This window comes from Formica exsecta, unplaced genomic scaffold, assembly GCF_003651465.1.
Source record: "Formica exsecta isolate Colony F162 unplaced genomic scaffold, ASM365146v1 scaffold258, whole genome shotgun sequence".
Taxonomy (NCBI): Eukaryota; Metazoa; Arthropoda; class Insecta; order Hymenoptera; family Formicidae; genus Formica; species Formica exsecta.
Window position 1 is genome coordinate 571,837 of NW_021849849.1, and position 12,520 is coordinate 584,356.

Genomic DNA, 12,520 nt, shown 5'->3' on the forward strand with positions numbered 1-12,520 from the left:
AATAAAAATGCTTTTAACTTGTATTTATCTGTTTCCCTAATTTGTAACGAATTAATACACTCGAGTAATCGCATTAATTTTTCTCTTAATATTCACGATCTTTCCTGTTAGGAAAATATAAATGATGTACAAGCATTTATGTGTATATTAAAAGTTATATAATTGAAAGAAACTATATTTTTAACAGTCAGAGAAAGTGGCAGCTATTATGTTTATGTTAAATTAATGAAGATGTTTTGATTCCCACGCGACTGTCTAGTCGTTAATAAACAGCATTACGACAAGCAACAATTATCATTCGTATCGTGTTCTCTCACGATCAACGAATGAAGCTCGCTCTTTTCGTTATCTTTCGCACTTAACGTAGGCGTTATTACCTGGAAATCCCTTATTGCATTGTTAATTTTTCGTTATCTTCTGCAAGTCATTTTCCATAATATGACAGGATATAAATTTTCAGACGATAAGAGTCAGATAAGATTTTATTAAAAGTAGAATCTTGTACTGCCCACGGTGGGATGGTATTAGGATGTAGTCGATATTTATATCATAAAGTACATTATAAAAAATTTAATTAAAAGGTTAATAACATAAGTTTCATTTTTAGACTTAATGCCAAAAAATAATAAATATTAAAATTTAAAACACAAAAAATTTTCGTTAAAATAAAAAATCGACTTCCAGTTTTCTTCTCGTGGGTTTCATAAATTATTCCGCACACAATGATCGCAATAATTTCGTCGACGGAATCGTTCGATCGTTTCACTTGCGTTTTCTTTTCACGCACGCATTTTAACGAAATTTTACCCAGCCGCGGATCCTGCATCGTCCACTTCGGTATGTATAAATAAGAAGGTAATGCAAAGGTAACCCATCTGCGCAACCGGGTGTATCCTACCGTGATCGCGTACGGTACGCCAGAATTCCGGGAAAATTTCGAAGAGAAAACGGAAGAATAGCAATGTCATGTTAAAACGAGACTCGATCTCGATGATGACGATGCATTCGCTTGTAAGATTCGTTGAGTAAGATTCGCAGCTTGATCACGAGCTCGACACGGCGTGAAAAATTAATGTTACCGATAATCTTATTATCATCTCAACGAGATTTCATCGAGGAGACGTTTTCAAAAAAAGATGCGCAAAACGGCTCCGTCACTGTTGGCCAGGGAACAATTTCCCGCCATTGGAAAAATACGCCATTACTAATGGACCATGAGTAAACAGCGAGATCTGATTATGGCTCATTTGTAATTAGCTGAGAGCTAAGCCACAGAGTTGATTGACATTACGCGTAGCTGATTGTATCAGTTTTTAATACCACAGAAAAAATCGGTATCCATTCAACCTATTAAAGGACGCGATATATCAGCCGATTTTAAATCGCATATATGCAAAATATGCTAATTAAAAGGGCGGTGATGCTCGCGGTGTTACGCTGATAAACAAATACTCGGCAATATTTTCATTAAATTAAAAGCTATGCATCGGTTGGCGTTATTTAAACGTTTCTACGGATTTGCATGTTTGTTAGTAGGCGATTAAAGGGAAAAGAAAGTAAAACTAGATTGATGCCGCTTCTCTCGCGCTTTAATTAAGCGATCGGATCGCATCTCTTTTTTCTTTTCTTTTCCGGCTGCAACTGATATCCGACCAGTGCAGGTAACGTTCGATACCGTTCGAATGTGGGAGAATGTGACGCGTGTTAAAAAAATCGGCCGCAAATACACCCCCCCCCCCCCTCCATGTCCCCCCCCCCCCTCCTCCATATATTCACATATATGTGTTTCGTATGCGTTATCGTATCAAGCGAAAATATTAAACTCTTGAAACATCAACCTCGGATATTTTCGAGTCTCGTTTGTTTACACAATGCAAACACGATTTAAATTCCTAATCGTGCATTATCTCCAAGGTAATGTTTTTAAAAATAATTTGATAAAATTATTTATATATTTTTTATATATTTAATGAGATTTAAAAAAAGAAAGGAGAATGTCAAATGTTGTAAAAAACAACATTAGAATAATTTCTAAAAATGCTGTCACGCATTTATATATTTTGTTTGCGCTTTCTTCGAGAAAAGTTTTTGTACAAGAAAAGTCATATCTAAATAATGAATCGTAGTTATGTCGTAAAGAAATATCGTAGTGTTTGCAGAATGGTAGACTAACAAAACAACACATAATTAATTTCATATCTTACGCAATCAGAAATATATAAACAAGAATGCACTCGTATAGTATAGTATTTTCTTGCAATTAATTTGATCTAGATCCATGGTATAATCACAAACATGAAGCAATTGCACGTCTTAAACAACTGTCATCTACTATTTCTTAATTATCTATTAATCGCTATCTCTTATATTTATATATTAATCGTATTACTTATATCAAGAAACCTATTAAGAAATGTGAATTTTTCCTGGAGTACTGATCTGTCCTTCTTTCCGATTTTACGTGCCATGGCATACTATAATTTTATTATTAAGGCTGGGAGTATTTTGTTTTAATTTTACAAGTAAGTGTAGCTACTATCAAGCGCGACAGAACTTTTACGTTCCCGCGGAAATTTTTAGATTCTTTTAGATAAATGTAAACTAATAAGAAAGAAAAAGAGAAAAATATGTTACAAATTTATAAAATTGTTATAAGATTTATATAAAATATTAATGTGTATGTACGAAATTATTATAGAAATTTCATGTGTGTGTACAAAGAAAATTTTACAATACAAATTACATGAAAGATTTAGATAAAATTTAACTATTCAGCTATAAATAATATTGAAAATCTCTTAAATTCAATCACATGTTCATTAAATGATTACTTGATGTATTGACTGTATAATTAGTATTGTAATTATCACGTTCGAGTGTTGTAATTATCACGTTCGAGTATTGTAAATGACGTTTCATTAATGAGATTCGTTACGTTAGACTTTATATATCGACATCAATCAATAGAAACATTAAAAGTACCATTTTTGCAAAACGCGTAATCTATGTATTGTAATTTAATTCAATTGTTAACTTCAATCAAGGTTTTTCAATAAATTATGTTAATTGCTGACAAACAAAATCAAATACGTTACTAGATATCTATATCTGATAATAAAATGTATATTAAATTGTGCTTGGAAAAAAAAAAAATATTTAATGTCGATGTCATGCATTTTATACATAATTATATAACTAAAAGAAAATATAAACTGGAAATAGAAAATAATTAATTTAAAAGGAAACAACGTACGCAGAAACCGATGTGTATGTTATGTCAGAATGATTATCGCAATGACATTACGTACATCTTAAAATTGATATCGTTGATGTAATGACAGTAAATCGAGTTTCTCAATATGATTAACGCTTTATCGTCCTTGTCCTTTCGTCTGATTGGTGCGTAGTTTTTATTTCGTAACTGCACGTTCATTTATTACACATAAATATTATTATCATTGTTATAATTATAATTATCATAATTATTATTTTCATGCGCCTCTTGCTCGCGCAATTGCGCTCTACTACGTTGTATTAAAATTATATGTACGTATCTCATTTCGAATATTTAGGACGAAACCGATGTGGGAAAGATAGATGAATTTACAGTGAAAGTATGCGCGGCGAAAATAAATCTGCGTTAATTAAGCGTGTGTCAGGTGCGCGGACGTAAAAGATTCATCTTCGATCTTTCGCGATAACAAAAGTGGGTTTCCTCCAAAATCGCACTGCCGGATATTCATTTCTTATCATCTATTCTACTGCTTTTTCTTAAAACAAAGTTTATTTATTGTTATTTCATATAATAATTGGAAACGTAAATCAGAAGAGGAGATAAGATTTTATGGTAAAATTTGTTATGAGGAGATAACGAATAATTACATAAAATGAGAGTTTAAGAGTCCGGTAAGCGCTTGTTCTTGACAATAAAATTTAGAATGACACAAGATAAATCTTAGAAATGAGATGGCTTTTGGGATTGTGTTCAAGGAACTCGTCTTGATTATATAATTCTAAAATAGGATAATAAAATATGCGATCATAAATAATAAATTTAAGAATATATAGGCGAAAATTTTAATTGTGTAAATGCACTTTTCAAAGAAACTAATATATTATATCAATAATTTTAGTTAATAGAATCATGCGAATGAAATTATATATATTAGAAATTAATATGCATTAAACTAAATATAAATAAAAAAGAAATAAAACATAAAAATAAAACAAAGGGAACTAAGATTTTTAGTGTGTTTCTTATTTTCGACTTAATACTCGACAAGAAAGATTTATATTTTTCTCATCAATGGTTCGGAAGAAGTAAGTTTCGACTTCTGGAACTTGTTAGAAGAAAAATATGTCCGTAAGTTTGTGATGTTGTTACAGTGCCTATAACTATGTACGAACTTTCTTCAATATTATCTTGCTATTGTTTAAGTATTTTTAATTTTCAATCATAAGCTCAATAAGCTCAATATATCCAATGGATGTTCTATTGAGCTCATCAGTCTGGATCGACGAGACTATTCCACGAATGTGGCGGTCGTCCTATTTTTTGTTCGTAATAATCGTTTATTTCGTATTACTTCGTGTTAAAAAAAGAACCATTAATCTCGTTTTTGCGATTTTATTATCGCTCGCCTGTTTTTAGAAACTGTCCCCGAAAAAATTCCATTAACTTGCTTAAAGCAAAATTTATTACAACTATAGCGCGAGCTCGTTTTCACGATTTAGATATTATTGATATTTTAAGAACTGTCGCTGCTAGTTATTTCAATACTGTTAGTATTTTAAATAGCCCAGGTATAGAATATTTTACAAATTTCAATTTAATTTCGGTAATTTGAAATTGATCTCTTTCGTTCTATAGTATGCTTTAAAAAAACTTATATCATATATATCATCCATTTTTTTTGAAGATAATTAATATTATATTGCTCTATAAATCTTTCAGTATAATCAGTATAAGTGAATAATAATAAATTTCTTATCTTGTCGGTAACATCTTCCAGTAGCATATTAATATTTCATAGAGCGAAGAAATATTTCGATAATAACAAACTGATTATGAGAAATATGATTAGTATCACAATACGCAACTGGGTTGAGATTCTTACTTTAACAAACCGAAAAAAAAGAAGATAAAAAAAAATAAAAAGAAAAACCAATCTCTTTTCTGCTTCCTCAAAGAAATTGCAATTTCATTTAAACACGTCCATGGAATGTAATTTGGTTTAAAACACACTTATAAACTGTTTCCGCTTTTCATTGTAATCACTTTCCTTCGCTTGATAACGAGAAAACGAGGTCGGCGTCAATGAATTTGCTCTGTAACAAAAATTACATCGTACGTAATATTTTCAAAGGTCATTGCGATTACGAACTCTTTAATTTCTCCGGATGCTTAATGCAGAGAGAAAGAGATATTTTAGATCTGGGAGAATTTTGCTACGTTGAAGAATGAAAACGATCCAGATGGATTCTTTATTTATGAAAATTAAAATCTCTGAGCCTCTGATAAAAAATATTCAATTACAAAAGGAAACGCGGACTAATTAAGAGCCGGACAATTTCAATACGCCTCCCTCCAATTCTAGCCTCCGTAAAGAAAGAATTTTACTTTCATCTTGTTAGTTGATAGTATTATAAATATCTAAACTTCTTCCACTGGGGACAAGGCACTATCCACAAGTCAGTTACAAGAAACGGAGAACGCAATTAAAAAAATTTAAAATCTAAATTTCTTCACTAATGATGGTCCGAAAATAGGATCGAAACATATAAAATAAAATTCTCACAAGAAAGAAGAAATTGCGCACTGTTTACAGCGCTCGGTTCTTAATTAGCCCACTCCATTTTGTTATTGAATACTTTATTTATGAATTAAATTCCATCGTTAAATAGATATTAAGCATTAATATATACCGCGATAATATCGCAAATGCATTTGATTATGCATTAGTTACGATTGATGACAATAATTTTCGCGGAACGTCAATCTCCGCGTGCGTTAAACCAGGTATGTTAATGTCGTTGATCATTATTACGGATACTGGACAGATACAACGCAAGACAGTTGATATTTACAACAGTGACGATGCGTCGCACATATAACATTTTTCATTATAAAAACAAGAGAAAAATCTAACTTGAAAACCAGGACATTGTAACTCGAGGAATATTACAGTTATGCATTTTGTAACGTTGAAAAATGCTTGGGACAGTCCATCAAGTTTCATTATCAGTCTTGATCTGTGATATGTGTGAGAAATATATGAAGCGCGGAAAAGATATGTATATTTTTACAATTGTAACGTCACTTTGAATTTGCAACGCGATAACATTCCATAATTATATATAACATACAAAGTTATTAAATATACCATGATACTTACTGTATATATATTAAAGATATATAAAAAGATTTTTGAAAAAATTACAACATATAACAACAAAAATCATAAATTTACTTGCACGCGCGTGCAAAAGAGAATAAATATTATATTACAAATAATATGAAATGTCAGACATAATCATTCATATACTTTTTTTAGTAATGTGTTACTATAATTGATATATTTGACATCTTAAAAAAAATTTCCATTGATGGTTATTATATATTATATATTGATGATCGTCAAAATCCTGATTATAATAATTATTTTCTATTTAATCATCATGAAGCTACATCTCGCGAAATAGAGAGAAAGAGAGACCGGAGTAAATTACGTTGAAACTTACTTTGAAACACTCATCAGCTTCATTTTATTTTGATAAATAAAAGTTTGTAAGTAAAAATAAGTTTGTCATAAACTTTGTAAGTTGCTGCTGGATTATAAATTAGAAATCACGCGAATTATATGCAGAATATATAAATTAATAATAATCGTAATATACGATATCGATAAAATTAACGCAAGTTGATTTTAGTACTGGTATTTGCACGTATTCACGTCCTTCAGTTACATTTGCGTTCGATTGCCAGCACGAGATGACAGGGATGACCACGATTGGCACGGAATTATCGGATATCATTAATTAAGCATTTGTCAAGATCTCTCTCGTTGTACGAATATTGTTGTACATACGTATCGATTAATTAAATATCAAATAATTAAATTCAGCATGAAAACATTTACAATTTTCCAATGAAATTACCTCATCAGAATATTCTTGAAGTATAATGAGCATCAACCCACACAAAATGTATAAGTAAGATTGGTTTATCGTATTCAAGATGCATTTCTCTTGTGTTTAAACATTAACTACAGTTATTATCAAAATTAATCACGGTTACAATTAATAAAATTGATTAAATTCTCGAAAAAAAGAACTTCAAAGCTTTATCTTATTATAAACGTGTTCATTCCAGATCGGACGGTATCTAAAAGAAGTCAAACAATTCGAGGTCATATTACGTTATAATATCGTAAAAAATGTGCGCGAAAAATAGTGATAAGTAGGTCAATGCCAGAGATAGATATTAAAAGTAAAATATGTTACAAATATATAAATATGTAACATAAAATGAATGATAATTCTTGGATAGATAATTAACTGAATAATATTTTAATGTATCGCTCCAGCTAAAATGTATACTTTGATCTTTATACAAAGTACAGAACAATATAAAACATATGGATACTCACAAAAGAATTTATTAAATATCCATAAAAGCAAACTATCCCCTTCTCATTGGGTTGAGGAAAATCTATATAAGAAATATATAAGTTTTACAATAAAAAAAAAAAAAGAAAAATACTATTATACGCATTAATAAAATTATTTGAGTATGATTTAAATAAATAAAATATAGCTTTTCTGCATTTTTGTACTGCATTGCAATTTTGTTCAATCATATTATCGTAACAAAAATCACTTCAATAGTTAACAGTATTTTCGAGAGAGTGAGTAACTCAGTGAACCGTTTCGTATTCGTTCCAAAATAAATCAGAATAAAAATGATAAATAATGACCGATATTAAATTAAATTATTAAATTATTAAATAACACAAAATTAATTTAATTTAAATTTAGAGCTGTATATATTTTGTACCTAAATTACATGAAAAAATATGAATCACAGTGAGAAGATAAATGCTAAAATCAACATATCCATAACATTTAAAATCATGCAATTTAATATCAATGTATCTAAAAAATTTTACGTCTAAAAAATAGCCAATTTTTTATCATAAACATTAAGAATGAGAATGTTTAAATTTCAATAGGATTCATTTACTTATCCATCTTAAAAAGTCGAGATTACTGAAATCGCGAATATATAATCCTCGCTTGTTCCACAATTAATTATCATATATATGAATGCTGTTAAATTGCGAAAATGTCGAAATCACCCGTAATCGTACCTTAACTACCTTACTTGAGATTTCCACGAAATCGGCTCTTGAAGTGCTCCTTCAGGTACGCGCGAGTCTCGTATCCCGATGTGGGACTCGTATCCCCGATGATCTTCGCAACCGGGATCATCATCAAAGTTCATAACTAATTACATCGTGATCACTGCCATCACCACCTGGAAGATATCAACGCCACCCACGAATGTCCCGATGGCGTACCCGGCATACACTACATCGGCGATATCAGACTGCGCCACTCCGGTTCCGTTCCTGTAAAAGAGGGAACGCGCGCCGCCACCATCGTTCATTCACAACCACCTGCTCGACGGGGTAGCATCGTCTCGTCTCGTCTTGTCTCGTTTCGGTGTCATCCGTCATTCGCGAACGCAAATAGGCAAAAACCGTGAACAGTTTTCTTTCTTCGGGAATCGTCCTTACAACAGCAAAGCACGCCGTCGACAACCGTCGCGACAGGATGAGAAGTAAACTTCCCGCGACTTCCGGTCCCGTTTTCTCGCTCTACCTTTCCTTCGTTCTGCTGATGGTTCTGATTTCCATCAGCGATAAGGCGTACGCTAAACGTGAGTATTTCTTCATACGTGTTTGCTTATTAATACATTTAATTCCAAATTTAAGACGTGACCGAAATAATCTACAATCTACAAAAATCCAGTGATAATTTATTAATTCTAAAGTAGTCTGCAGAGGAAACGGCGTAGGTGCTGCATTACGGAATTTGATTATTTCCATACGAATTTGCAAATAAATCATTATAAAGCGATAAATATGTTTTTATATCATTCTTGATCTATCTTAGTAATCGTTATCTCTGTTGGGTAATTTGTTATAAAATTGTAAAAAAACAATTAGTTATCTTCAATGTCTTTAAAGATTATTACTACGATATGAACTTCTGGTTTTCGATATTTTTTTCTGATCTTCTCGGTATCATTTTATTCATAGATTTTCTAATCCATTTGTGATTAATTGAGATCATATCGTTGCGTGTTAAGGCATTGAGAACAGGTAAAAAAAAATTTATCGTTTATTTAGTTTTAAATTAACTTTTTTATGTTAAATTAACTTTCATATAAAATAACAAAAATTAATGTGTACCAGATGTGTAAAACTAATATGCTAAACTTTTAAAATTAGTTGAGAACGAAATGAGATTTTGTGTTATACACGTTTATATATTTTCTTTAAGTTAATCAACTTACTTGACTTAAAATCTTAAGAACTTTCAGACGTATATTGAGTTTGTTTTTCATTAATTAACATTTTCATTAATTAATCTGTAAATTCAGTTTCTGTTTGCACATATTATAACGGAAAATGATTCCATACGTTCATGGAGCACACTTTCAATAGTTTTAAAGATTGATGACTAAAGCGTTACTATTTTAATCATTTTATAATTGAATTTTAACTTTACAGAATTATTTTATAACTGCTCATTTTAATATCTTTTTAATTGCGTATCACGAGTCAAGAGATGTACCGTGAAACTTTCTCGACAATAACGATTGATCGAATTAGATTTTTTTTTATTTTTTAGGAAGTGACGGTAACACCAGATAAACTTTTACGAATTCTTTTTTATTTAACAAAGTATTTTGCACGAGCGTTAATTAAAAATTAAATGCGAAGTAAAATTCAGTTAAATGCAAAGTACAATTAAATAACAAGTAAAGAGATTAATATAAAAACACAATTTTAATGTAAAAACACAAACATTAATTTTTTTGCGGGCATTAAGAGCCAGACGCAGGATGATCATGCATTATCAGTTTTACAGAAAATCAATTCTTCTATGAAACTGATTAGTATGCAGCAGGGATTTTTTTTGGTCCTATACCAAAAATATATATAAATCTCAATTCGAGATTTATAATTTTAATAAGCCCTTCTCACCCCCTTGCAGAAGCGTAGGCAAGAAAAAAAAATCTAGAACCAAATCCGAGTCTTTCACTTGCCGGATGACGACTCTTACCACTAAGCTATTCAGACTCCACATACCTGAAAGGTGTGGGCTCAAAGATGGCGTTATTATTAGTAGATTTGTAGGCTAAATAAGAAGTATCGAGGTGTCGGATCTGAATAATACCGAGGTAAGAGTAGTCCCCCCCGAAAGACTCGGGTTCGATTCAGCGACTTCGCCCAGACGTTTTTCTCGCCTACGCTCCTTCAGGGGGTATACAGATTTTATCAAAATTATAAATCTCAAATTAAGAAATTACATATTTTTGGTATAAGATAAAAAAAAAATTCGTGCCTTGTGCACACTGATCAATTTCACAGAAGAATCGATTTTCTGTGAAATTTACGCACAATCATCCTGCGTCTGTCTTTTAATGGTTCGAGAAAATTCGCAATTAAAGAAGTTTAATTTGAATATTACATTTTTTTTTATGCGAAACAATCGAGAAGAAGTTGCAAACAATTTAGTAATCGGGAAAAACTCGCGTAAACTTACATCTTTATTATTTTTATATATATAAAAATAAATTAAATTTATTCGTAAATATATAATTTTTCTATATGTTTTATTCTTTTTTTGCTATTAGCAATATAAAATTGATGATTGATATATATGAAAAGAATCTACATTGTAATTGTATAACACTTGTTAGACAACATATATACATAACACATAACTATAAGTTAAAGAATAAAATGTTCTCCTAGTTGAAAAAACATTTTGTATTATATATAATATATAGATAGCCATAGCGCATACGCCATCGATGATCGTATGCAAAATTTTTATCCTTTTGCGTGTCGTTTCTACATATTTACTCCTCCGCGTTGAAAAGTCAAAATGCAAATACGTCAAAAATGTCAAAAAAAGTATGATGTTTGTTCTGCGTGTTTACGGACAGTTCTATTTTTTCAGCTTAGTGCTTTCGTAAAAGTTATAATTTGAACAACGCTTTGATATTTCGCTTGTCGCCATGCCCGAATTGTTTCGTCAGTATGACGTTCGACTGATCGTTTCCACTTCTCATATTTGACAAAGTCAAATCATCAAAATGGATTCGAGGGGAAACTTACAAGCATTGAAAACATAATTTTTCAGGAAATATGATATGTCAACTCTTTTTTCTGTCACAATTACATCGCATACATGTTAATGCGTCGCGTGAAATATGAAGAATTTCAATGTATCGTGCATATAAGTATTGGAAATTTTTCCATTAATGCACGCATTTAAAACGATAAAAAGCGATGTTAATGGAAATAATTCGAAATATCGAGAGCTTTAAACTAATTGTTTGATATAATCTTATTTAAAAAATTCATTTAATAATCAATAGAGGAAGCAATCTTTTTATTTAAGTAGATGCGTAATTTTTACGCTGCTTAATCTTTGGCACGTCTGTTTGAATTATTTATATATTTAGAAAAAAAAAAAAAAAAGATTCTATAAAATCAAATAAAATGGCGACTATCAATTAAAAAAAAAAAAAAAAAAAATATATGAATTTCGAATATCAATTTCAAAAGACCATCTTTCATAGGATCATTTAAAACTAACCGCATTTTATGTGAGAGACTGGATATTATACAAGTAGCAGCGATAAAAGTAGCAGTGATGAAACGTATAACTATGGGCATTATTAGTTTCGTAACATTAATCATTTCATTTCCGTTTTTGAAAGTACAAGCCTAAACAATGCACGATGTAAAATTCAGATAGTTACATCGTAGATTTGACAACTGCATGCGCCCGCGCTCAACTTCGATCTGGGTCTCCGCGAAGCAAGCGATAGATTATTTCAGCGCGATTTTGCTGTCGCGAAGTTCTGCTATTCTACGCAAGACTCCTGTAAAAGAGTATTATCGCTGCTCTATTGTAATGTCAAATCCGTTAACTCTCGCGGCTACGAAATGTTATATAATAGCATTGACTGTTTGCTCATATGTTTCCGTGACACAATTATCGCTCCTTACACGAGCTAGGAATAGTACAAGCGTAGGATTTGTGGATAGAAATTATCGAGGACGTGAAACTATGCATGTGACAATCAATAGAAATCAAACTGTCAATTAATTCTGATTCACTTTAGAATTGCATAATTTTTTAAAATAATATCTATTAATTATATATTAATCTCTAACTTTTTAAATAAAATCTTATAAATATTAGTCTTTTCTAT

General features: G+C 30.8%; 2 protein-coding genes across 5 annotated transcripts in view; one reads left to right on the plus strand and one right to left on the minus strand.

Annotated features, from left to right (window-relative positions):
* The window catches only part of LOC115236588 (basic phospholipase A2 KBf-VA-like), an 81,000-nt gene that overhangs the window by 10,480 nt on the left and 58,000 nt on the right, over window positions 1-12,520 (minus strand). Inside the window, exon 1 of one of the 4 annotated variants that reach the window (XM_029809125.1) lies at window positions 8,384-8,557. The exons of 2 other annotated variants lie outside the window; for them this stretch is intronic. The gene's annotated coding sequence lies outside the window, so the exon portion shown is untranslated. Of the gene's footprint in view, window positions 1-8,369; window positions 8,558-12,520 lie in introns of those variants that run through there. One more of the 4 variants, XM_029809124.1, reaches the window with a different exon arrangement.
* LOC115236592 (neuropeptide CCHamide-2-like) overlaps window positions 8,622-12,520 on the plus strand; it is a 10,037-nt gene continuing 6,138 nt past the window's right edge. The window contains exon 1 of the mRNA XM_029809135.1: window positions 8,622-8,941. Coding sequence (XP_029664995.1) covers window positions 8,836-8,941 — 106 coding nt within the window. The 5' untranslated portion in view covers window positions 8,622-8,835. The remainder of the gene's footprint in view (window positions 8,942-12,520) is intronic.